We start from the raw sequence: 26,478 nt of genomic DNA, 5'->3' as shown, positions 1-26,478 counted from the left end.
GTACAAAGTTGTTCTTCACCCCTGAAGTATAGTAATCCTTTTTACATTGTGGTGACTCAACCCAGGTCTGAGATGCTGAATTAAATTGGACTTTGGTAACTCTCTTGATTCACCAGGAATTCCAATTCAAGGATCAATAGTGGAGCCAACAGCAAGGCTAAAGAATATTAGTTGTGGGTTCAGACATGATCCACCAACCCCTGCAAATTATTGTTTTCCTGGTAGAGCCTCAGTTTCTCCCCTTTTCCTTTTTCTCTAGGTTGGAAAGATTAGACATGTAATGCAACAATCATGCCTTGAGTGCTTTAAGTAATGGAGATCATCATTACTGTGGATGCTGGGTAGGAGGGGGCATGCGCTGGAGACACAGAGGCTGCAGTCTGTAGGCAGCTGGCAAATGTCCGCTTGCACGCATGTTTGCTTTGGCCTGCCTTGCACAAGAAATTTTAAAGAAAAACAGACCTGGCATTTTTTGGGGGCGGGGGAGTATAATTAGAAGCTGCCACCTATTGGATCTATACACCTCCAGGGCAGACTTAGAAAGTTTTATTTTAAACAGCCCTCATGCCTTTTGATTTGTCACAGCCCCTAGTGGTTTCAATCAGCTTACACCCAGTCCACGTACTCACGCAATGTCAGTGGTCCCGATAGGAATTGGAGCTTGTGACTGCTGGCTCTGTCAAGGGAAGCCTACGACTCAAAAGCCAGAAATGTAAACCTGGGTCTGGGGAAGTGGAAGGCACTGTGTAGCGTGGTAGAAACCAGCTGGAGCCGGGTGACAAGGGGCTTGAGATGTAGTCCTGCATGCACATTAACACCTGTGCGAATTGCGGGCTCAAGGGGGTCTGCTTCCTCATCTGTGAAATATGTGCTCTGGGTGGGTCAAGTTTCAGAGCACAGGACGAGTCCGTTTCACATTTGGGTTTCAGTTTCATATATATATATGATGCCAAATTAGTGGCTCACTGAAGCCTGGCTGATTTAGAGAAAGTCTTGTCTTGCATGGCCCTGTCAAATAAATGGAACATTGCACATGAAGCCGAAAGAAAGTTTGATACACACAAGGGCAGCATTTTCGAGAAGGGCCTCCCCTGTGATGCTGGCTTTGTGAATTATTTCTAACTGACAAAAGAGAACGAATTGTTTCCCACACGTTTATTTCATTCTTTTTCCCCAAATGCCTGTGTATGCTCAGGGAGCTAACACACTTAGATCTGCATTCAAATTCTTGAGCAACATTTTAATGTTAGCTTGTTTTTACAGGATTTCTTCATGGCGTTTATAACTGTGAGTGTACTATAAGCTGTGAGCTTACTTTACAGCTGACTCATTTACTCAATTGCTGTTATTCTTACACACTCCTCATCTAGAAATATTTAATCAAATGGTTTTTGCAAATCTCACAGCATACGGTAATGTGAAATTCATGCAATTTAAAATGTGTCACTAAAAATTTTAAGCAAAATAAATATTTTAAAAATCTATATGAATTTTCATATTAAATGTTCTGAAATGATTTCTAAATCATAGACTGAAACACCCTTAGTTGTGAAATGAATCATTAAGCAATATTTTTTCATGTGAGAACATCCTGCAATGTACCTGGTATGAACATGGGATGACGATGATGTTTTCAGGTGGTATCACCTATGTGACCACCATAGTTCACACCCACTATGGCAAGTCAACAAAAATAATGAAATATTTACATGTCAAGTTATAAATATAATTAATTCAGAAGTTCAAGAAGCTTGTTTTAAAGTCAACTTTTGGCCTAAAAGAGTACCATTATTTTACTCATTCAGTTAATTATGTTACGTTTGTAAAGTAGAAATTAACTAAGAAAAGTAAATCAACATCCAGAAAAATTACTTCTAAGGCTCTCTGGTTTAGATTTTGCTATTAGGGAGAGGGGCTACCATTCTCAAATCAGAAGTCATCTGGAAACAGTTCTCTCTCTCTCTCTCTCTCTCTCTCTCTCTCTCTCTCTCTCTGTGTGTGTGTGTGTGTGTGTGTGTGTGTGGTAGCTAACACGAATGAAAGAAAAGAAGTCAAATATAGTCTGTGTTTCTATGTCTGTTTAGCAAGTTTTGCTTTCTATACTTTTGAAGAATCATCTGTAATCAGAAGAAGAGTGTTTTATTTCTTTTATTGAACAATATAAAATTCAAATCTGCTGGATTAAAAGTGAGAGGTACACACAGGAAGGCTTCAGTTTATGGGCAAAGATAGAAAGGTAGCCATTTTAGTTAAACATTGCCTTTCTGAAAGATGACAACTCTTCAGATATGAATAAAATGTATTTAATTAAAGAAAAACCACCATGAACTAGACCTAATTTCTTCCCTCTGGTTAAAAAGGCAATGCATGATCTCTCTGTGTTCTTTATGGTGTACCCATTAAAAGGGAGTTGTCACCAGTAATTTTGCTTTTAATGCATAAGGTAACTCAATGTAGATAATTAACTATGTGATCTCATGGTAAGGCATCTTGCTCTTTATAGACCTTACTGGTGGAAGACTGACATGAAGTTTTATAATAAGAATGAAATTGATAAGGGAAATAGTTTAAGAAGGTTGTTCCTATGTTGTATAAATAAACATACATGCACACTTTTGTCCTGCTCCCCAATAAGTTTAAGAGTGTTTGCCAATGACAAAGTATTTTTAAAAGAATCATCAGAAATAGGTTAAAATAATTAAAGTGTAAGTAGAAATTGATAATAAAACAAATTCACTACTTGTAATATCTTAAGTCTTTCTAATTAGTAAATCAACGTATAATTAAAACAATCATTAAAATAATTATCACCAAACTATATCCCTATCATTTCATAATGAATTAATTCAAGTGAAAAATTGAATATGGCTCCAAAATAGGCCTCTCATTTTTTAAAGTTAAAATAGTATTTTCATGATGTTGGTTTTGCTCTGTACTGTTTGAAACTTCCTTGTGGACTAGAAATGATCTAAATCTCTTATCAACATTACAACAAGCTTACAACAGCAAAACGATGACTGCTTTCACTGTTCTTTCACAGATACAAATAGCCAACATTTTAATTACAAGTCGTAACATAACAGTACAAAGACAATAATGTGATGTACCAAATTCCTTGAATACAAACACAGTCCTACCTTTTAGTGAAAATATCTTTAAGTGAAGATACTTATAATCAATCCTGGTGTACTGTGATGGAGAACATAGGTCCATATATTTAAATATTTGTTTCAAAGTTGATGAAACTGTTTGTGAATGACTAGGCCATGTGACCTTGTTGGAAGTGATGTGCTGCTGGAGGAGAGCTGTGAAGATTATACCTCCATAGTTTGTATATAGAGATGCAAACTCTTAGCTACTGCTCTACTACCGTGCTGGCTAGACTGCTGCCATGATCCTCTCCAGGATTTTGGATTCACCATCAGAGTTGTAAGCTACTCACAGCAGTAGAAAAATAACTAAGACATGGGGGGGGGGGGGGATGGCTCAGCAGGTAAGGGCACTTAATGCTCTTACAAAGAACAAAGTTTTGACAAAGTTCATAGTTCCCATATGGTCGTCAGTTCCATGAATTATAGCACTCTCTTCTGGACTCCATGGACTACTGAATGCACACGATACACATATACTCATTTAGGTTAGCACATACATACAAATAAGGTCTTTTATAAAGGCCAAACCTAAAATTTGAGAACATTTCATATACATGAATTTATCCTTATTTTAAAAGTTCATAGGAATAAAAGCTCCGAAACTGGTATTTTGAATTTTGAATATCATGTAACTTTGATTTTATATAACTATATATATATAATCTATAATAATCTCAGTTCAAATAAGAATTTCAACTTCAAATATTATACAATTAATGATAAAATAAATATTTAATATACATTAAATTGTTATTAAAATCTATCACTTATAATTAAACATGAACATTTATTAATGTAGCAATTATTTTACAACAATAATAAAAGCTAAAATATTTTAACATCTGATATTCTTCATTCTTAATACATTGTATGTATTTAAAATAAATTAACTAATATTATCTATTTAAAACATTTTGCTGAGACAGGGTCTCAGTGTACAACTGATACCAGTCTGGAACCACCATCTTTATACCTGATTTTGTACCAATTTGCTTATAACTTTTGAACACAAAAATATATAACTACAAATTAATATTTCCAGTTAGCATTAGCAGATAAAAACAGCAAAGAAAAACTTCTGGTTATTGATTGTTAGGTAAGCATAACTTTTTGCAATACCAGAGTAATTCTCAGCCTCCACTTTTTTCCTTCCCAGATTTTTTTTTACAAGTCAATAGGTACCCCAACATGTAACCAAAATTCAGGATTACTGCTATAACTGCTGTTTCCAAATGCTTTTAAAATTGCCTGTCTTTTAAAGGTTTTACTTTTATTTTTCAAATTTTGTGCCTATTTTTTGTGTCTGGGTGTGGATTTGAGCACATGAGTGCAGTGACAAGCCAATCAGAAAGCCAGAGTTCCGGGAGCTGGAGTTACAGGTGGTTGTGAGCCAGTCATAGGAAGAGTGCTTGATCTTAACCACTGTGTCACCCTGCCAACCCCAGGCTTCCTTATTTTATAGTTAGTGTGCTAAATGAAAGAACTGATTTCAATTAATAACTACAGGTTACATTTGAGAAAGTATGAGATGATAGGACTTGTTACTTTTGTGGGACTTGCAGAATTCCTGGATGAACAATTCAAGAAGGAAAGATTATTTTGGCCCAAGATTTCAGTCCATAGAACAGGGAAGACGTGGTGGGGTAGGTCCATGGACTTTGCCAAGAGCACAAAGCAGTGGCTTCTTCACATGGCTGATGAATGGAAGTAAAAAGAGCAAGAGACAGGAACTAGGGTACATCTCATCTTTAAGACCCATACTTATAGCCTATATCTACCTGAGAGACTCAGCCTTGTGAAGCCTTCAACACAGGGTCACAAGCTAGGTGCTAAATTCTCAGCATGGAGCTGTAGGAACATTCCACATTCAAATCTCAACAGTGACTTCATTATTCCACTAAAGTACCAAGTTCCAAGGTTAGAGAGAAGGCTCAGCGGGCTAGAGGAATGGATCATAGGTTAAGATCATTTGCTTCTTTTGCAAAGGATGTGGGCTGTGTTCGCAGCACCCAAATAAGGCAATTCACAAGCACCTGTAATTACAATTCCCAAGTCTGGCGCCCTCTTCTGGCCTCCACGGGTACTTGCACTTGCCGCGGCCTCCTTGTAACATGTACTCATGGCAGTAGGTACACATTCATAAGTAAAGAATAAAACATAAAATAAAGTTCTTTATTTTTATTCAATCAATCTAGGAAACTTTAACACTAAGCTCCCTCACACGAGGCTGACACTATCCCTTGAACTCACTTTAGACACGTCACCCACATTTTCCCCACATTTTTGTTGTTAACATTCACTTTTCTAAACCTGGAAAATGCCAGAGTCTTGGAATCATTCACTGGCATACTAGTCACTGTTTACTCCAGCAATACTAGGAAAAGCAAAGTTTAAAGGTGCGCCCCCAAAAAGGGGCTACAATGAAAACATCACAACAACAACAGCAAATACTGCATGGTTACGCCGAAATGGAGCTGTATCTTAAAGCTTCTTTGGGAAACATTGGACACAGTTAATCTTATGTTTTGAATTCAGATTGAAGTTTCAAGGTTGTTCATAGAACTCCCCTTGTCCTTTCAATTTAGTGTCCCATGGAAAAAAAAAATGTAGAAATTCTCACAACTGACTCTGAAACAGTTCTACAGGTGGTTTATGTTTAACTCATCAATTTTCCCACCCATGAAGATTCATACACTAGACTCCCTCCCCTCATATAACCTCTAAAGAGATGGAGAAATATCCGCATATCCATCCTCTCCAGGATTTACATCATTTTATAAACATTTGAGTACCAAGGAGACCATCACTCAAAATCCAAACAAGTAATTACAAAATGTAAAACTATATTTAAAAGGAGACAACCAACCTGACCCACTTGACACACTCAAACTCTGTTGCTGAGAATGTGGTCACGTCTGGACTAAGGGGCTCAGCTAAAGAGTATGTCATAAAACAGCTAAATTTGGGTTGGAGGCACATTTTGCACTTCGAAATGGAATGTAGCCCCAGGAGAGTAAGCAGAAAGGGACTTGAGAAACCAGAGAACAAGTCTCTGTAACTCCTCACTTCAACATAAATAATAAACCATTAAAAAGTGAAGCCTGGGGGTGCTCTAAAAACCGAAAGGGGAAGAAAATGGAAAGCGGCGTACATGGTTGCACAGCAGAGCACAGTTCGAACACGACCTTTCCAGGGGACTCTCCATGGTAAGGGAGAAAGAACAGTGCTGCTCTCGGCTTTTACTTCAGCAGAAAGTTCCAGCAACAGACCAAATTGATCTCTGCGTTTATATCTCCTAAACTAAGTTTTTTTATTATCGCCATTCCATCCTTTCATTTTATGCCTTTACAGACGTTTCAGGAATCTTTTAAATCTCCCTAACAAGATTTTGAGTTTCTTAAAGACAAGTAATGCATGTTTAGTGAAAACAACCCAGTTGGTAAAGTACGTGCCTAGAGAACATTAGGACCTGAGATCATCCCCCAAAGAGCCACATAATAAAAACCTGTGTGGTGACACATGCCTGTCGGTCTCTAGGTCTAGGCAGAAGCCAGGTGGATTCTAGGGTTCAGTAGCCATCCAGCCTAGCTGCCTGTTTATTTTCAGGACTTTAAAGATACCCTGCCTCAAAACTAATACAGGATAGGTGGCTCCTGAAGAACTGCTCCTTGGATTTTTCCTCCAATCTCCACATGCATGTGCACACATGTGTGCACACACATTCATACACATGAACATGCCCATATTACTCCCCCCCCCCACACACACACTTGTTTTGTTCTATCTCTTTTTTCTCTATGGGCCAAAACTAATTTCAGCTATACTAGACTTCTTACTTTCTTCCATAAGTAAATATAAACTGAATCATTAGGGTCTGAAAGACATACAAGAAGTTAAAAGACCAGGACACAGTGTGACCACTCCATTGCTAAAATCCCAGTCACAACTTTATCCTTAGAGAAGTTTAAATTTCTGCTATCGTGTCCTCGGGCAGCCATTGAGACACACGTTGAGAACTTTATTAACTACCACTTTGATGTCAGGCATAGTCTAATTCATTCAACAACATGAAGCAAAAGAAATTCAAATAAGTGAAATATACAGATAAGTTATACATCATACAGTCGCTATTTCCTCTCCTTTTGTATCTATCCTCTTTTAGATTATTCTTGAAACTCTCGTATTTGGTATTTGCTTTGAATCAAACTGAGACCTTCAGTAATGAAGATGCATTTTTTTTTTTTTTTTAGGTAGAGTTATCCTAAGCATAACTTTTGTCAGCTGTGGTAAGTTTATTTTAGCTTAACTACAGAGATCTTTCTCCTTTGCATTTTTGAGGGATGGTTGGTCTGTTCTGGCAAATTTCCAGAATAAATTTTACATCTTCCTTTTAAGTAGGGCAAGAGCTTGACATAAAAGTACGGTGGGAGTTGAAGGTATGCCCGGCAAATGCAGCGCAGCAAAGGACTGGCTCCCCCAGTTGCTTCCATAGTGGTAAATATAAAGTCCATATTAGGCAGCAAGACAAATATTCCACTGAAGTAGATACCGGACACATCTGAGCATGAATGGAGTTAAAGAGACTTATTATCATTATGATCTTCTCTGGCATGAGGTCTCCTCTTTCCCTGCATTTCCCATGGCACAAACAACCCAAGTTTAACCTTATTTGGAGGGGGGAGGGAGGTGAGGTGAGCAAGGAAGGGAGGAAAGAAAAAGAGAATAGGGGGAGGGGAAAAGAAAAGAGAGGAGGAGGAAGGAAGAAAAAAACTCCATATAAAATTTCACTTCACTTTATAATGGAGAGACATAAAAGACTTCAGAGTGCAGATTTTAGCAGATAGCCCAACAAGAAACAAACATGAAAACAACTCAAAGATAACACTGAGGTCATCCCCATAGATTCTAGTTTGAAATAGTGGACTATATTGCTGCATCAAAGTAACCTCACTAAGTGAAGATCATTAATAGAAATTATTACCTAGATACATTTTTTTTCTGTAAATTACATGATTTGTTGTATATATTTTACCACATGACTTATTATTCATTTAAGAGCCTCTAAGGATAATAGTTTTCTCCCTTTTAAAAGTAAAATGGATTAGCACAGTAGACTGCTAACTGACAGGAGATTTAGGCTATATGATCAAGAAGCCAAGAGTTTGTGTCCTTGAAGTCATGAAAATTACTCTGAAAAAGGAAACTCATTTCCATTCAATTCTTTCAAATGACCCTTAATCACACAAAGATCAAAACATTTTCAAATCACAAATAAACATTTTAAAATCTAAAAAAGTTTTATGTTAAATTATTCCTTCTTTAAAACCAGTATTCATCTTGGCTTTTAACTGCCTTCTCCTCAGAAAATTTAGGTGTCTGGGAAGAGGTTAAGTTTCATTAAAAGGTTTATTACATTTTTCTTTGTATACAAAAAGTATTATTTTAATACTGCCCTCAACTATTTTTCTTAACTTCAAATGTCTTTGAGTCTAAACTGACTGTCTTTGCTGAAGCAGTGTTTGCTCTTTGACTGTCTCTTTGGCATTCCATTATGGGCACCTGATGTTGCTAATTACAGGTCTGTCTCCTTACCACTTCCTCTGCTCTATGGCCAGGCAAGCATCAGACTGCCTGATTACAAACAGCACTAGTTAAAGATCCCCACATAGATCTCCACAATAATTATCCAGGGCAAGTTGGGGCTGTGTTTGCTGTAGTCTTAAAGAAGTTACTCCTTGTTAGAATTTTTTCGTGACTAGCAGAGTAGCATAATCCAATGCCTGTAAGAACTTTTGATTAATTCAATAATGCTTTGTAATATTATTTTGCTATATAATTTTCCAGTCTAAAAATCAAAATATTTAATGTAAAATAATAGGCCATAATTCCACAAAAAAAATCTTCAGATAATAGGTACAGGATAGTGATTATTCATGATGCAAATGGATTGGTTATCTTGACTGTGGGCCAATAGGTCTCCACAGGATAGCCATATTTCAGCCTCTCATTTCATATTTACTCTCACATCCTGCCAGAGAGAAAAATAATAACTATCCCTATAGCAATAAATGATGCATAAAAATTGGAAAGTTAGTTTTTATTATCAATATCAACAAGTGAAGAACTGCTAAAAGTCTCTGGCAAATATCAGGAATTTCTGATTTGTGAACCTCCACAGCCCCATGTTCTTTTACAGCAGACTGACTGGGGCACTGAGGTCAGCTGTGTTCAAAATTTTTGTACATCATTATGTAGGGCTTATTTGTTTCATATATCATAGAACCAAAATTCATCACTAAAGAGCCATGAACTCACTGCAGAATAGAAAATCCAATGGGAATGGATCTCTGAAGTGAAAAAAGCTGACCTTTGGTTAATCTTAGCTTTCTGTGGCTGTGGTATAATTTCTGACATAGTCAACCTAAAGGAAGAAAAATTATTTTCTCTCATGGTTTCCAAGGTTTTGGTCAATGGTCAGTGGCCCTGTTGCTATTTGGGGTCTTTAACAAGGCAGTATAGAATTGTCAGAAGTACAGGGGTGGGTAGACCTGCTGGCACATGATGACCAGAAAGAAGAGTACAGGAGAGAGAAAAGAGAATTCCCAGAACACATGGCCAGTAATCCAATGGGTCCTCTCTCTTAAATACTTTGTCACTTTCCAATACTAACACTGGATGAAGCTCTGCCTTCAGTATCCTGACACTAGAGAGCCCCACTAAAATCATTGGTACCTAATGGATGGTAGAAACTCACTCTTCAGTCTGTTTGGGTTCTTATCCAGAGATTCATAGTTACTTCACTTCATCGAGGAACTTTTAAGTCAAGAGGCAAAGAGAAAAGCCAATTCTACCAAAATGGGTTGTCAAAAAAAAAAGCCACACTCTTGTTATTTATGCAAAAACATGAATTTATTCAGTACCATTCAAAGAAGGATATTATATACTACCCTTGTGTCAAATCCTATGTCAAGTGCTAAAGGCAACAGGGTGATTAGGGACCAAACACTCACCATGCTGACGTGTAGCTGGGAACGCAGCAAGAGAAGAGCAGTAAAGCCGGGTATGAGAAGTCATTTTGCTGACCTAGTTAAACTGAAATGAACAGTGTGTGAAACCTGGAGGAGGGGAGATGAATGGCCGAGGAATGAGTAAGAGAGAAGAATGGCTTTAAGCCATTGGTGGCTTGCTACGAAGCCTGGGGTAGGTAGGTATAGGTGCTGTCCTACTGGGGCCATGGATGGTCTAGCCTGAAGCAAGTGCCTGCTGAGGGGAGTGTATAACCTTGTAGTTAGAGAAAAGCTTGTAGGAGTTAAGTAAGACATAGAAGCGCAAATTTTCCTGCCAGCAATGTGAAGTTTATATAGGCAAGCGTTTGAAGAGAAAGGGCTCTGCATATGGTGCTACATTTACCTGACTTCACTCTGGAGGTCAGAGGGTAATGGCCAAGAAACATCTTTGCTTCTCCACTTCAGTAAAATGGCTATATGTGACCATATTAAAGTAACATGCGTCTTTCCTAATACAACGCCATTAAATATTTGAGTATATTTCAATTTTTGCTAGCATTTCACTATATGGGACTTTAAGAAATAATTTCTGGTTTCAATAACATAACTTTCTGAATGGCTCCTCTACCCGTTCAGTAAAATAGCACATCATCTCTTATAGGTAATGCTTACATCAACTAAAAAATGAAGCAAAAACCTTTGGCAATTGCGTACTGACAGTCTGTAAACCATCTTAGTGTTTAAAACAACATTGAGGAGCTTGATTTTACCTTAAGGAGACGACACATGCTGGGAGGAGTCAAAAGTACAGGCTCATAACTCAGGCATTGTGTCTTTTACTCCTGGAAATCCTCCAAGAAAACTACTACAAATTAAATGCTATATGTAGTGATAAACACCAGATAAACAGGCCAATCAATCATAAAAATCATTCCAGATTGCTTCTACTGGATTCTTTCAACAGAATAAGATCTATGAAGACAAGAGTTTTTAAAATTATGTAGATGACACTCACTTCTGATTATATAGAGTCCCTATAACTTTCCCTTTTCAAAAAGTGGATGCTTCTTAGGATATCATTTAGGGAAGTAGGGAAGGACAAGTGGAATTAAAAATTAAATGACATAAAATCTTATGTTTGCATAACACAAACCACAAAGAAATCTTTGCCTTCTAAGGGAGAGTTCTAATGTGGTGAATGCCGGGCCCTTGTTCACTATATTGTTTAATGTATGTATCACATTGTGGTTGCTAAAGGGTCTAGAACTGCAGTACTTTTTGTTGTGCTCTTTGGTTATGCACTTATCAAGTGGACATATTTTGAAAAAAATATAAAACAAAAGAACAAAAATATGAGTAATGTCACAGTGAACCATAAAATACAATACTGGATAGTCTTTGGAACTGGGAAACTTCTCCTTTGCCTGTACTCTTCTCAAAATACAGTCATTATTCAACCAACCATAAATTTTCCTTTTATAACTACATACTGGAAACGTTTTTGCAAACAGGACTATAATCTTTGCAAATATTCTTTTCGTTTTCACAGAACACAAGTTGTAGATGGATACCTATGAGGAACAGCCGAGCTCCATTGGCCTCTCCTTGAATCCACTTAAAATATTTAATTTAATGCAGTGCAGACCAGATCCAGTAATAACTAGATACCCCGCAACCCACATACACGTACCCGCTATACATGCAGATACATTGAAGAGTTTGGGCAAATAATTAATTTCTTCTCTCTTTTTGGCTTTTATCTTAATATATACCCTGAGCATATGAAGAACTCTGGCCTTGCTTGGAAATTTTAGTTTAATTAACTTTTGCTTTCATATTAGAATCAGTAAATGCTTTGCAATGTTAAAATTTTTGACATAACGAAAAAGGTTAATTGTTTCCATTCCTTTAGAAAGAGTTTAAATATTAGCCAAAAAATAGAGTTCAATAATTAATTTTTCTTAGTCTTTAACCTCCATTTAACAAACACCGCAATGCATAGTTTAAAAAGAATAAATGGGTGTTTTTCACCTAAAGTTATCAAATGCTAGTTTAGCTGAAATACATTCTAGATTCAGAATTTGCTATTTTAAAAAAAAGTCACTGGGGTTAGAGAGATAGCTGAATGGATAAGAGCACTTCTAATTCTTATGGAGGACTAGGGTTTGACTCCCAGGATCTACATGACACACAAGTGACTGGCATGCCAGTTTCAGGGATCATATACCCTCTTCTGGCTTCCAGAGGCACATACACATCCACACAGCAAACACTCATATACATAAAGCAAAAAAAAAGTGTTCTTAAAAACTCACACTAAAGAAAATACTAATTGCTAAAGTACTTTAATGTAAAATGTATCATAATTTGGTATAGCTTTTGACTTTTAAAATGTGACAATTTCTTTTAAAAAATATATCTTTAGTAATAAAACATTTTTGTTGGCCCATAAGCTGTTCCTCCATTTGATATTAACCCCAACTGAACAAAGTCCTCTCACTCTTGCAATAGAAGTTTAGCAATGCCAAATGAAAACAGTTACATAGTGTAGCCATTTATAAGAATAAAATAGGAACAGCAATATCAAAGGCCAAAGTGCACAAAATGTTTGTCTAATGCCAAGCCCTGTCTTCTGCTCTTCACTTTGCATCACCCCATTCCTCCCTACAGTTCTATGACATCAATACTACAATTATTTTTATCTTTTGCTCCCAGTGTGAATTGAAACTAAGATTTTATACTTGTACATGACTGCCTGGCACAAAGTTCAGCACACTTTTATCATTTTTGCCAAGGGACTCACAGACATAATGGCAGGATTTTTAGTACCAGTTGTCAGAGGATACCCACTGTTCATATATATGAATATTTAAATAAATTTTGTTATATTTATATTTTTGTTCAACTTGAAAATTATCACACCCAAACACTCAGATGCAGGCTACATTCCCAGGTGTGCACAGACTTGCGAACAGTATGACTTTAATTTCCTAGTAGTCAAGAAAAGAGACAAGGACACAGAGACAGAGAAGAAGGGAGAAATAAAGCCATCCACTTATGTGAATGTGGTCATGATAAATCTCAGAGTGGACAAGGACTCTTTTCAGAAAAGCCTTACAAGCATAAATTAACACATTTAAGTGGGAATGTGTTTACTCCATTCTTTGAAAAATGTAGTCATACCAAGAGGGGTGCATTCTTCTCAAACTGCCCAAGACAGCAAGTCTATTACGCAGCGCGGAGTTATTTTACAAAAAAAAAAAAAAAAAATTGTTCTAAGCTAATGTAATAACTGTCCAATTTCAATCAATCTATGACCATCTCGTTATATTTTCAACATAATTCAATTTCATAATACAAGTTTGTAGATGGGTGCACATTTATTATGCAGCCAAACACAACGAGAGTCTCTTTTCATTTCACAATAGAATTAAATTTCAAGCACTGCAAAAGAAAAAAAAAATGTATTGAAATAGCCATTATAAAAGATGTTTTAGTCTTTAAAAATAGGTTGAAAATTAAAAACCAAAGTTCACTTGTTTGGAGTGAGACATGTTCCCATCTGTTATTAATGCCTGTGTTATGCACTAAAGACAAGTTTATTCACCAAGACCCTCATATAATATGTCAGTAAATGGGATTTTGGTTAGTAATTTAATTTCATAAACTCTGACCATGGAAGCTCACAATTCATTCAAAATGAACATTTACAGTGTCCTGGGATGTATTAAAACAAGTCAGTGACACTAAAGAGAACTTCTTGATTTCATTAAGAAACGCTTGTATGAGAATCTATTCACACAAAAGGAAAAATCTCTGCTTTTGTTAAAGAGTAGGCTTTTTCTTTTTTGCTATCATTCTTTTCAAGAAACACAGGGACATGTAAGGCTTTTACTTTTTACCATGTGAAAAAATTGCTCACTTAATTTCAAAGTAGAAATAAGTAAAAGTCGTGACATTTGATTAAAGAACAGAACTCAGAACCCCAAAGGCAAGAAAATATGTTAAGAATTTCAGTGAAGATTATGAAGATGCTCAGGAAGCTTGTGCACATGGGATGGGGTCATGTGCTGACTTGGGCTCCGCCCTCCTGATTTATGCTGGCTTTTGCTAATGGCCTGATAATGGGGAAGGGGGAGGTGGCTCGGGCCGTCTCCTAGTGTTTGGAGTGGTGTGAGAATGACAGCCGCGGATTAATTACTGCCCAGGTTTCTGCTCACACCAGATGACTGAGCAGCCGTGTTCAGCACTACCACGGTGTCACACTTACAGAACACTGGCTTACAGTCTATTCTCAGATGACTTAACAAGAGATTGCAGAGTCTATAATAATCAACCGTATCCAAGTTTTGTCTAAAATTTTCTAAAGGTGAGAAATATCTTTAAGGAATTCGGTAGGGGGCTGATATGAGCATTTCCACCGTCACTTTCATTGCAGACAGCACATACATATTACATAGCTTCTAAAATATTGCCCCAGGGATCATTTATAAATATGAGCGTGTTAAATTATACCTGTGCTTTCCTGCGATCCTCTTCCAGACCCTCACACGCCTCCCCACTCACACACACAACCGTTTGTGGAAGGACTTCCTGTGGTTTCAAAGTATATGGAAAAATAAACATTGTAGCTAATAGCAGAACAAAAAAATCTCTTTAAGTGAACTTCTCAGGGCGCCTTATGTGAAAGCAGGCTCCTATGGAAGCAACTCCTTTAGAATGTCAGCTTAAACTACTCCAGATGATTTCTTTCAAAGCCTCCAGTTTAAAGCCATCACTGCCACATACTATCTTCTTGTTACAGAGACGGCTACTTTTATTTCATCACAAATCTCTGCCTCTTTAGCAGCAGTCCTGCTACTACTATCAGATGGCATTTGTTTTACTTAATGTACATAGGTTTAGAAAGGAAATACAGAACTGCTATTACTGCATTCTATGAAAACATGCCAGCATACATTTAGCTGACACGGCATCAGCTGGTATTTAAACTGGGCTTAGCTAATGGACTTTTAATGTCAGCGGGGTTATGTGCAGTTACTGGCTATTAGCAGAAATGGTTCCTTCCTATAAAAATCACTTTTCCTCAAGTGTGTTGTTTGAACATTCCTTTCCCTAACTTAGTGACTGTCACTGAATGCTAAATAAACCCAAGAACTCTGGAATCTGTTATCTTTAAGATCCTCGTTTTAGATTTGCAAGTCAGCATTAAACAGGCAACCTTTCGCATTAACTTTTAGACTTGTAATCACAAAACTTTGTGAGGAATAATAGTTTCTTTGTCATTTTTCACAGTATCCTAAGTGTTTTGCTATGAAAACCCCATGTCAACCATGAAGGATGTATGCATGATGGAGTGTTGAACATGGTCGTCTGAATTCTAGAATTTGTGGACTTTTAAAATGCCAGTTCAAAACTGCCATATATATAACAGCCCAGCTGACCTTGCCTTCATTGGGCCCATGTATAAGATCACTTCATGGTTGGCGCTTCCAGAACAACCCTGACTCTCTTAGAGAAGTCAGAAAGATTCAGGACCCTGTGCAAGAGTTGTTCCCCCTGCCTGCTTGGGAATAGATACTCTACTGATCATAGACATTCAACTGTAGTCAGTGAATGAGAGCCCACCATACGGCTATGAAGGAAAACATCAGAAGTTCTGCTTGTTAGCCATAGGCCACAGAAAGTAGACCTCACGTGGTATCAGGAGACAACTTGTTGCTAACAGATGAGACAGGTATGTCTCTACACCACACAATAAAATGGCTCAGCAATTTGCAAAGGCAGCTTTCTACAGAAAAGTAGGATGTATTTTTTTATTAGGAAATTTGTGATGAAATCTGAGTTGCCAGTTTATAATCACCTTCAGAAATGAGCTCTATAAGTAAAAATAAAACATTTGTTAGACAAGTTTGTTTTTTCTTTGAAAATAAATGTTTTCTTCTAAAAAAAATCAAAAGATACTACAGATAGACAATGCACACTCATATTGCTACATATACACTCACATACACATACACGTTCATAGGAGATTATCAAACTGTATTTATCTACTTCTTATAATTTATTCATTTTATTAAAATCATCCTAGAAAAATTACAGTTATTTAATTCATTAAAAATTGCCTGCATGTTTTTCATTTGACTTATAATAAATTCAGTTAAACAATCCCTCCTCTTTACAACTAGGACGTCATACCTACAGCTGAAAATTTTCCCAGCCATCTTTCTAGTTTTCTCAATCATGTGATTGCAAGATAATGGTAACAGTTTCACTGTAGTCTTTTTCATTGTTTGTAGAGAGATACACGTGTGTAGTAGTGGTATAAAAATAAAGATTTGACTTAGCATGGAGAGGCAGACAGTGATAACACTTTCCAAATGCACTGTAATTCTATTAAGTCAGTTCCACTTGAGGAAATTCATTTTTAGGGACAATTGTCCCTAAGAATTCCCAGATAATTTGAGCATCATGCTATAGGATTTCTTCCAAGCAGGTGAGCCTTCTGGAACAACAGGGTATTGTTGCCAGTGGCAATGTTTAACAAGGTAGCTTCAGATTAAGTGACACATTTCAAAAAAAAATCACTGGTGGGTCTCAGATTAGCATTCATCTAATTCCCAGTTAAGCACATCTTGCTTAAACAGGTACATGAAAGATCCAGATACAACTTCTTAACAAACACAGCCCTTGAAAACACTTTGGAAATCCTTTGTCAGTTGGAGAAAGACAACATGATTTATATGTAAGCTTTATATCATTAACTTCTTCAATATTATGAGGAGATATTACACTTACTAAGGCCTCTAGTTCAGATTGAACTAATAATGAATCATAAAAACAAACAAAAAGATTCCCTTCCACTCCTGAAAGCAGTCACAGAGTTGAGTTTCTGCTTTACAAGGTGAAGGCCCTGTAGGTGAAGGCCCTATGTGTGAAGAGGGGACAAGTATCAGCTTCCTTCAGTCCTTGGGTTGTCTCCCTAAGTCAATTTAAGTCACAGTCTCTCATCATTTTAGGGATCCAGAATGAGGAAGATTGCAAAGAAAAGGAGAGGCAATATAGTTGCTGTTTTATTTAAAGTGAATACAGCATTACTACTTGCTTAACTTGAGACTTTCCACTGGGTGGCCACAATGTGTACATTTTGCAGTCTTTACTCGAATGAGATACAATATATCACTTTTCTTTTGACCAAAAGCCAAAGCCAGTACAATCTCAGAGTTATCAGAATTTACTCCTCTTTCCTATCTTCCAGTTTTTGTTGAGGTGGTAATTTGGGGTTTGTTTGGCTTAGATTAGAGATAACAGAGATCTCAAAACCCACAAAATAGTTAACAGTCCTATGGTTACTATCATTTTAGGTTCTGTCAAAATAAATTGACCATCTGCTTAATTTCAAAAGAGTTAGTTTTTCAAAAGGACTCCTTCAGTTCACGGTATTTAAAAAAAGATAGCATAATTATTTAGAATATTTAAGTACAAGTAACTCACTTGTAAACATATAGGAAGTAGAATGATAAAATACTACTTCTTTTAATTTTAATCTTGTTTTTTAATTTTCTTTGCTAATGATTAGAAATATGTTACTTCATACAGCTTAACACAATATATAAAACTTCTGTTTTCTGTGAGAATGTATCTGTGAGAATGTATCTTCTGAATTAATGTTACATGATAATTTTTCTCAAAGTTTTACTTCAAAACTTTTATTATCTTGTAATATTTTCATAATTTCTATACCCACCTTAGCTTTCACGAACTGCAAGAAACAAAGGCCAACATTTATGTTCCTGAACATATTTGGTTTAATAAGTGAACTTCAGAAACATTTTAATATATAAGAACCAACCTATTTTTTATTTAAATTAAGCTTCCTATATAAGACTTTTCAATAGGGGACAAATAGAACATAATGAAATATACTTAAGTTTGAGTAGTCCACAATTAAATAATCAATTAAGACTTTTAGAAATTCTAGCACTCGTCAATAAGCATGTTAAATGTATTGAAGGAGTTTCTGTTTAGCATCCATAGCTGGACAGAAAGTATGTGTTCATCTTCCAAGGCCTTTTTACTGCTCTCAGAATTGCTGAGAAATGAAACTAGCCACAGGAGCTGCATGACAGAATGATTAATGAAAGTAAAGCCCCCTATTCTCACAACATTTTAAAATAAATAAGGCTTGTAACTCTGGAGTTAAATTTGATTAATCTATATCATATGTTAATAGGATTATGCTATTCCTCGTATTCGAAATAAGAACTCCAGTAGGCGTGTCAGTACGATGAAGGTTCACCTTGTTCCCGTTCTCTTTCATGGGAAAGTAAGACATGGTGTGTGGTTTAATTAGCAGAGGGTATTCCCCAAACATTGTAGTTTTCATATGTTATGCTTCACTTTGCAACACAAAGCACTTTTGAGTTACTGTTCACTGCTAATAAAAGGTATACTGATGTAAGGACAAAATTCTGCAGGTTAGGCACTTTCAAAGTTGGAGCTGACTTTCTAGATTATAACTTCAGTTTAATTGACGCCACAGCACTCCAGCTCTGTGTGGATAAGGTCTGTTTAAGTGCCTTAATTCTAGTATATTCTTTTGTGTATTTCAGAACTTCCCTGTATAATTCTGTGGGGGCAGTAGTGCTCAGAATGAGAGAAAGGCCACATTTCAAATGCAAATCAACACTTTTAAATGAATGCTCAAATTATAGCTTGATATTTTCTAATTTTTCCTTATAAAGAGTATAACTACTTGAGATATACATCTTAAACATTCATAAAAAAGTATTTTGGCGTATACAAATTGCTAGAGAGGATACACACATTCAGTACTTCTGATTCTGTGAATTCACAGAGATACTTGCACAAAATAATTTGTATCAAAACTTTGTAAATTTAAAGACAAAATACAAGAGAAACTATAGGCTACATTTTTTTAAAAAAAAAAATACAAATAAGAATATGGCAGCATTTCAAAATTACTCCTGAAAATGAACTTCAACCCAGTAGCACAAAACTGTCACTGCGTTTGTATTTAAAACATCCTGGAACTGACAGTCTATATAAAAGTTCTCAGATTCATGGACTCCTCCTTAACAAATACAAACAGCAATAAATACAAGTAAGCAGTAGAATAAAGGCATCCCCTCAGAGGTCCAGGAAGTTGTTGATTAAGAGACTGAGAAAGAGATGGTAATTGAAATAGAGAGAGCGATGGAAAGAGAGAGAACAGAGAGAAGATAAGGTATTTGAGGTTAAGTGCACAACTACACTATCAATTATTTAAAACAGAATGACAGTTTTGCAAGGAGAAATGTGTTTTTTGTCTTAACTATAAGTAAAATAAACATAAAGGTCCCTTGAAATTTTTAGCTTTGTCTTCGAAGTTGGTCAGAGAGGGACATGAAAAGAGATATCAAGGACTGTTTATTGTTTATGTTCACTACAATCACAAGAAATGAAATCTGAAACTTTAAATAGAGTTGAGTAAACTGAAGTACTGGTACAGTTGCCTCACTTTTTGCTGGTTTTTTTGTTGTTTTTTAAGTTGGAAGCCAAGGGATTACAATACTTCCTGAGAGCTACCTACTACTCTAGTTGGTTTACATTTGTTAATTCAAGCCAAGTATGACTATAGCATTTATTTTCTCATCTTCCATGTGAGGAAACTAAGGCACTGAAAAGTTAAATAACTTAGGCATGGACACATAGCTAGTAGAGGCTGGGAGAATTATGAGGCATTGCACTAACAGGAAGAGCAGGCATACAGCATGAGCAGTTCTTGGCTTGTACCTCCCCAAAGTCATAAAAAAGACACTGACTCCAAGTAGATAGGGATGAGGCTACAGCTTCATGGCATAGCACTTGCCTAGCACAACATGTACAGGGACCTAGATTCAATCCTCATTCTCAAGAAGTGGGTGGATCTGAATACTTCAAGATAATCCCACTTCCCACATAGACATAATGCTGCACAGCTGTAATCCCAGTAATGGGACCAGGTTGGGGCAGAGGTGTGTGGCTCACCAGTTACCAGCCAGCACAGAAGAGGAGGAAGAATGAATGAGAGTATATGTCTGGACATGCTCAACCCCCAAGTGTCCCCTCCCTGCTACTGGCATTACCATTAATCCTTTTAAAATGTTAAAATTGTCCCCAGTGTCACTCATGGAAGAGAGATGGCCTCTCTGACACAAGGAACATATCTGCACCCAGTGTTATAACTTAAATGCTATTAAATGTTAGAAATTAAATGCTATGCTGACAGGTCTGTCTTGAGGTTGAAGACAGTTTATTCAAGTCTAAGTCTCCAACTAGCAACGCACAGTCTGGGACATAATACCAGTGGACCAGAGTAGTTTGTTAGGAATATCACTTCTAATACACACTCTATTCAAATGAAGTGTGCAGGAAATGGAAACAAATTTGATTTTAAGTGCCTCGGACACAAAGGTCAACTACATGTGATCTAGGCTGAAACCTCAAGACCGGAGTCTAGGCTCAATTTCTACCTACAGCATCTTCCAGAAATGGCTACAATCCCCAGTGCTTCTCCTGAGAGTGACTCCCTCTGCTGCTCCAGCAAAGCTATGACCTAAATCAGAAACATGCTATGTGCAGTTAAGGCCTAATGAAGCACATTCTCCCCCAATCATGCTAATAGGAGGGATACTGCACGCATTAGAGGACAGATGTTTTTAAGTCTCAACAATAACACTAAATAAGCAAAGAAAGTGAGGCTAGTACATCTCATGCCTCATTATATCCTTAGGAGAGTTGTTTGTGTATATTGGTATGAATTCTGATGATGATCTGTTCTCAGGGTGCTATGATAGACACTTTAAATGATCCTTCCCTGCTTAACTAGGATGTTTATTATAATGTAATGATTTCTTTTCTTTGTTTTATTGACAAAGTCTGGCTTTGTTGTACAGGGTAGCTTTGAACTTATATCCCTCATGCCTCAGCCTCCTTCAATGGGAGTCTTATAGGAGTATACCACCACACTCCTTGCTTTGTTTTTTAAAGAGGGTGCTTGGAAAGTTTGTTCTCTGAAGGCTTTTTATCACTAAGTTAGAATGCTCAGGATTAGCTGCCGAACAAAAGCCAACTTGCCTATTTTCACTTATTGTAGATCCCCAAAGAGAATGCATGAATTTGTCCTCCCAATTGAGCAGTATATGACAGAATAATAATCAAATTCATCAGTAACAGCAACATGCATAAAGTCCTGAAAGTATGATTTCCTTCTCTCCAAGAGAAGTGTATTACTTGTTTTCTGAACACACTATAAATTAATGCAATGAGAATTATCTTTGACTTTTCCTCAGTAATTTTCTGGTCTGAATTTGAAGGTGTTAGCACACATAACACTAGTTGGTGGCAGATAAGAGAGGCATTATAATTTGTAAGGGTGGCGTGATAGAAGACAATAATTCATGAACACATTCTCTCTCCCTCCCTCCTTGCTCTCTCTCTCCCTCCTTTCTCTCTCTCTCTCTCTCTCTCTCTCTCTCTCTCTCTCTCTCTCTCTCTCTCTCTCTCTCTCTCTCTCCCTCCCTCCCTCCCTCCCTCCTTGCTCTTCCTAGTAAAAAATATTTCATTCTTGGAAGTCAGGAGCCCTGAAAATTCCCTGGAGTGAAGGTTTCCCAGCAATCTTCAATGAAACAATTAGAGCCCATGCAGAGAGAGGAACGTTGTTGCCTACAGCTTAGAGAATTTCCCAAGGACCTGTTTAAAATGACTGCTGTCTGTCTTTAAACCACAGTTGCAAAACTCATTCACTCACAAATGATACTCTCTCTGTTCTATCTTAAGCACTGTTTTCCCCCTCTCTCTCCTAGGCTGTTTTCAACTAGATACATATTTATTTTCAAAAGCTTCTCATTTTCACAGTACTGCTCCAACAGATTAAAACCCTTCACATTGTAAAGTACTTAATGAATGTCCCTGTTCTAATTGCATAGGTGCTTGCATTCATAAAAACATAGTCCACTGGGGTCATTAAGGTATCAGAACAAGCAAATGGCACCTTGAGGGTATGTGTGGGAGCTCTAATGCAAAATAAAGAGAAAGGATACAGGGGAGGAGATGGGAGCCTGCCTCCCAGACTGTCCTACAGTGAATGACTTGAGAAGAAAGTGTTAACAGCAGGTCAGTAGTAAACAGGCCTGGCTAATGAGTAGCAGCCACAGGGACAGTAGCGGATAGCAGATTTCTGTGCTTTACACTTCCTTTGATGTAGCCCAGATAACACAGGAAGAGCTGGTGGTCTGGAACATGGAGGATAACAAAGATAAAAGTAGGAATCCTGCCTCTCAGACCATGGGATTTGAAGGAGCAATGTTATTCTCCCTGAACTAAAGTAAATGGAGAAAAACCACACCAAGAAACACACACACACACCCTGCCGAACCTGCTTTTCTTCTGCTGTCTAAGATCAGAATTAATCCTTAGTCTTTGCCTTGTCTGGAGCAGACGAAGAAAAAGTGCAAGAGGCAAAGAGAATCCGGGGTTCCTTTTCTTTTAGGCTCTGCTCCCTTCTTTCAATATTAATCCACTTAGAGTCCCCCATTTGATTATCTCTATCGATCCTTCTCCTACCCAGTCTTTTTAATTTGGCTGTTGTAAGCTCTCCGCAGGGATCCTGCCTCCTTTTGGCATCTTGGGGACTTTAACTTGCCTGCTCCCAAACCATTTCTTACCCTGCCCCTCAACCCCAATGGCTTAGTCCTTTGTGCACCCAGTAATGACAAGGGTTTCCAGCAGGAGTCACATAGCTGCTGCCATAACTGTTCCTCAGGTTGCTCACTTAGGCTTCCTAAGGTCCTCTTCTAAGCATTCCTGGCCAGTGTCCTGAGAACTTCTGATTAATTTCAAAAATATGGGCTTCCCACCAGAGTGTCCCTTGAAAATGGTCAGATGTGCTCTGGGGGTGTGCAGAGCTGAATTCCAAGAATGGGAGAGTCAGTCCAAAAAAAAAAAAAAAAGGAAGGACTTATGAGCATTGCCACTAAGTAATGTAGCATGGGGAAGAAAAACCCACATTCTTCTTAAGTAGCTATCTCTGATTCACACTGTCTTGCTAATGATACCTCTTTCAGGAGCAAGCACCAGACTTGCCTGCCTGCCTGCCTCCTGGCTGCTTTCTGCATTCATCACCTTCTTCCTGCACCAGGGCATTGAGATTTTAGGAGATGAAGTCTGCAGTTGGGAAAAACCAGTCTAGGAGCATCAATGGAGGAGTCCGGGTTACAGCTTGGCCTCCCCATCTCTCCAAATTCATAAAAGAAGTGGAACAAACCAGACGTGTGTGTGTGTGTGTGTGTGTGTGTGTGTGTGTGTCTGTGTGTGTGTGTAGATAGGAAGGTTTCTGAACTGCTTCTCAGTTGCTGCCTCTTTCAAAGCGATATCGCCTCCTGGCTATAGGCATAAAAATAAATAAATACTTTTTTTTTGTTTAGTGGATGAAGAATTCGGGTGGGAACTGGGCTTGGATGAGATGCCTCGGTGACAGGAGATAAACCAGAAAGCTCTGCCTTTCTTTTACCCACTTTCTAGTCTGAACCGCTGGAAACTGCACCAACTCCTAAAACTCACTGAGGAAGAAGGGACGCCACCCCCCGCCCCCGCACACACCAAAAGATGACCCTCAGTCTAGGTACCTTCCCTCTGTCTTTACACATTTTCACCTCTGAATAACTGCTCTCCTAACTCGGCTTTCCTCAGGATGCTACACACTTACTTCAAGGCTTACATGCATTAAAATGTCAGTTATAAACTGGTTAGCAGTGCCCCGACTCCAGGGAGTTGCAGACTTGGCTTGATCAACTAGAGTCTCCCACCATGGGCTGTGAGTATGAAGTTTTTCAAGGTTCGCCTGGCGAGAGGGGTACACGGAGAGATTGCCAGACAGTTACATCCGAAGCCTGTCCTTTCTGAGCAAACTGAGCATCTCCATAACGCCCCGCCAGCATTCTGAGGGCACTAGCGCCTATAGGTCCTAGACACATTTCCTTAGCTGAGATGGGAGAAGATCTAGCAAGCCCAGCCACCGCACACCGCGGGAAGTCTCTGCACACCACGCATATCGGGGCGCATGTCTGGCACACCACACTGCCACTATCCAGTGCCTTTGGAAACCTCCATGTGTACAGTATGCAACAACGTGCGCGTGTGGGGCTGAAAGTGCAAAAGACACTCCAGAATCCCACAGGCACAGAGGCGGCGGCGGCCACACTTTCATACCCCGGGTCCGTCCTCATCCGGAGCTAATGCTGAAAACCTGGTTTCTTAACTAGTTGGGAAAGTGGAATTTAAAGTGGTTTCCACTGAGGGCAATCAGGCAGATGAGGAAGCTAGGATCACCGGGGAGACGGAGAGGCAGAAAAGAGGCAAGGCAGAAGCAAAGGGAGGTGACCGCCGCGCCCTGTGGACCCCCTTACCTTGAGCGGCCGAACCGGTGCCGCTGGCGCTGAGCAGGGCCAGGGCAGGTAACACAAGCATCTGCAGCAAGTATCCTAGTCCCAGTCCACAGCGGGCCGCTGTAGCCCGCAGACCTTTCCTCATCGTCGGCAGAGGTGTGCGGGGAAGGGGAACGCCACCAAGAGACGCGCGAACAGCAGAGAGCCCCGCCAGGCAGGAGGCTGAATCCGGCCACCGCCAGGCAGTCCTGAGAAATAACAGCAGCCCGAGCGCCACACTCCACTTTCTCCAAGGGCAGGGGCCAAAGGGGGTGGAGAAGAGCCTCCGAGGAGGAGTTTGAAGGTCCCTCGTCCTCTGCGCCTAGCCACTGACGTCTCCCGCCTGCGAGTGCTCTGCCCCCACTCGGGAAATGCAGTGAGGCGCAGCGCGGCCAACACAGCCGCTCCCGCAGTTCCACCGCCAGCGGAGCGGGCGCTGCTCTCTGGTCCCCGCGCCCGCGGGGATCGCACAGACGCCGTGGAGGGGAGGTGGAGAGAGTGGGAGGAGATGCGAACGGGCGAGGCGCTCCTGGCTCCTATCCTCGCGCTCCTGTGCAGAAGAGAGACGCCCCGGCTGCCGCCCGCCCACCGACGGTCCGGCGACAGTCGCCTCCTGGAGTGGGGCGAGAGGGGGTCCTGGGAGACGCTCGCAGAGGAGGAGTGGAGGGCGCGGCCCCACTCCTCGCGGGGTGGGGGGGGGCGGAGGGAGGCGGAGGCGGGAGCGCGCTCGCCCGCCTTATGTAAGCGAGGATGGAGTGAGATCCACGCCTCGTGTGGAAGGTGGAGTACGCCGGGTTCACTCGCTCACTCGCTCCAACGCTGACAAGGGACACCTGGAAGCTAAGGCTACCACGGCCAGGGCAGCGCAGCCTCCTGCCGGGCGCCAGACTCCTGTTCCGCCAGCGCTGCGGGCGCGCCTCAGGCCACTTGGCCCCGTCCAGCGGAGCTCAGCCCACTGCCTGGCAGTGTCCCCAAGCCGGCCAAGCCTCAGCCAGAAGCCCAAGGACTGCACTCGCTCTAGGATTTGGGGAGTTGCGCTTGATTAAGCCGGAGGTGGGCTGGAACTTATTCTCAGAGATGGGAAAGAAAGCAAGAAGCGTTTGCGGTGCCCCAGCCCACTATCTTTGGGCTGTCAGCGCCAGTCAGGCTGTTTTATGCTCTGCGAGCCTGTGACCTATTTGCAGTGGAACAAAAACTAAAAATCAATGGAAACTCCCTCGGTACTGCTTCCTTTGCTTGTTCATCTCGGTGGCTGCTGATATTCAGCGTATAAAGAGTGCCGAGGCAATACTGAGAGAAACTCCCTGAAAACAGACAGAACAAAATTTGTAGATACTCAAATGATGTTGGAGCCCATGAATTAGTCTCCAAATTCCTAACAGCAGCAAATGAGGACAAAATCTGCATGAATTGGGAAAGAATTGAGGCGGGGTGGAAGGATTAGTTAGATTGTAGATTCCCCATTTAAGGGTGGAAGAGGAATGTAAAGATAAACGGGTACAATTAGACCAGTCTAAACAAAAGGAAGGCACAGGCACCAGTTATGCTCCGTAAGAGAGCATTGTGAGAAAAATCCGTTTCTAGGATTACTGCATTTTAAAATTAATACTTCATCATGTAATAGTTAAGATCACAGTGGAAAAGAGCCATGTGTAAACACGCACGCGCACACACCACTGGAGGGAGCATGGAGGAAGGAGGGGGAGATAAAATACGAATTTCAAGACTAATTTGTACTATAGTCATAACTCTGTTCAGGTGAGCAGATCAGGTAACCTCATGCCTTGATTTCTATTTCTGGAATTTTCTCCTAGATTTTTGCTAATGCCTCATGGTTTTGCCTACCTAGTTCCA

The 26,478-nt window shown here is 39.4% G+C and overlaps 1 protein-coding gene across 1 annotated transcript in view; it reads right to left on the bottom strand.

The window, feature by feature from the left end:
• Unc5c (unc-5 netrin receptor C) overlaps nt 1-25,087 on the bottom strand; it is a 331,978-nt gene extending 306,891 nt beyond the window's left edge. The window contains exon 1 of the mRNA XM_038311663.1: nt 24,607-25,087. Coding sequence (XP_038167591.1) covers nt 24,607-24,730 — 124 coding nt within the window. The 5' untranslated portion in view covers nt 24,731-25,087. The remainder of the gene's footprint in view (nt 1-24,606) is intronic.
• Nucleotides 25,088-26,478: the final 1,391 nt, after the last annotated feature.

This window comes from Arvicola amphibius, chromosome 14 (assembly GCF_903992535.2).
Source record: "Arvicola amphibius chromosome 14, mArvAmp1.2, whole genome shotgun sequence".
In the NCBI taxonomy this organism is placed as follows: Eukaryota; Metazoa; Chordata; class Mammalia; order Rodentia; family Cricetidae; genus Arvicola; species Arvicola amphibius.
Note: the sequence above shows the minus strand (reverse complement) of the source record. Positions and strands in the feature narration are given on the sequence as shown.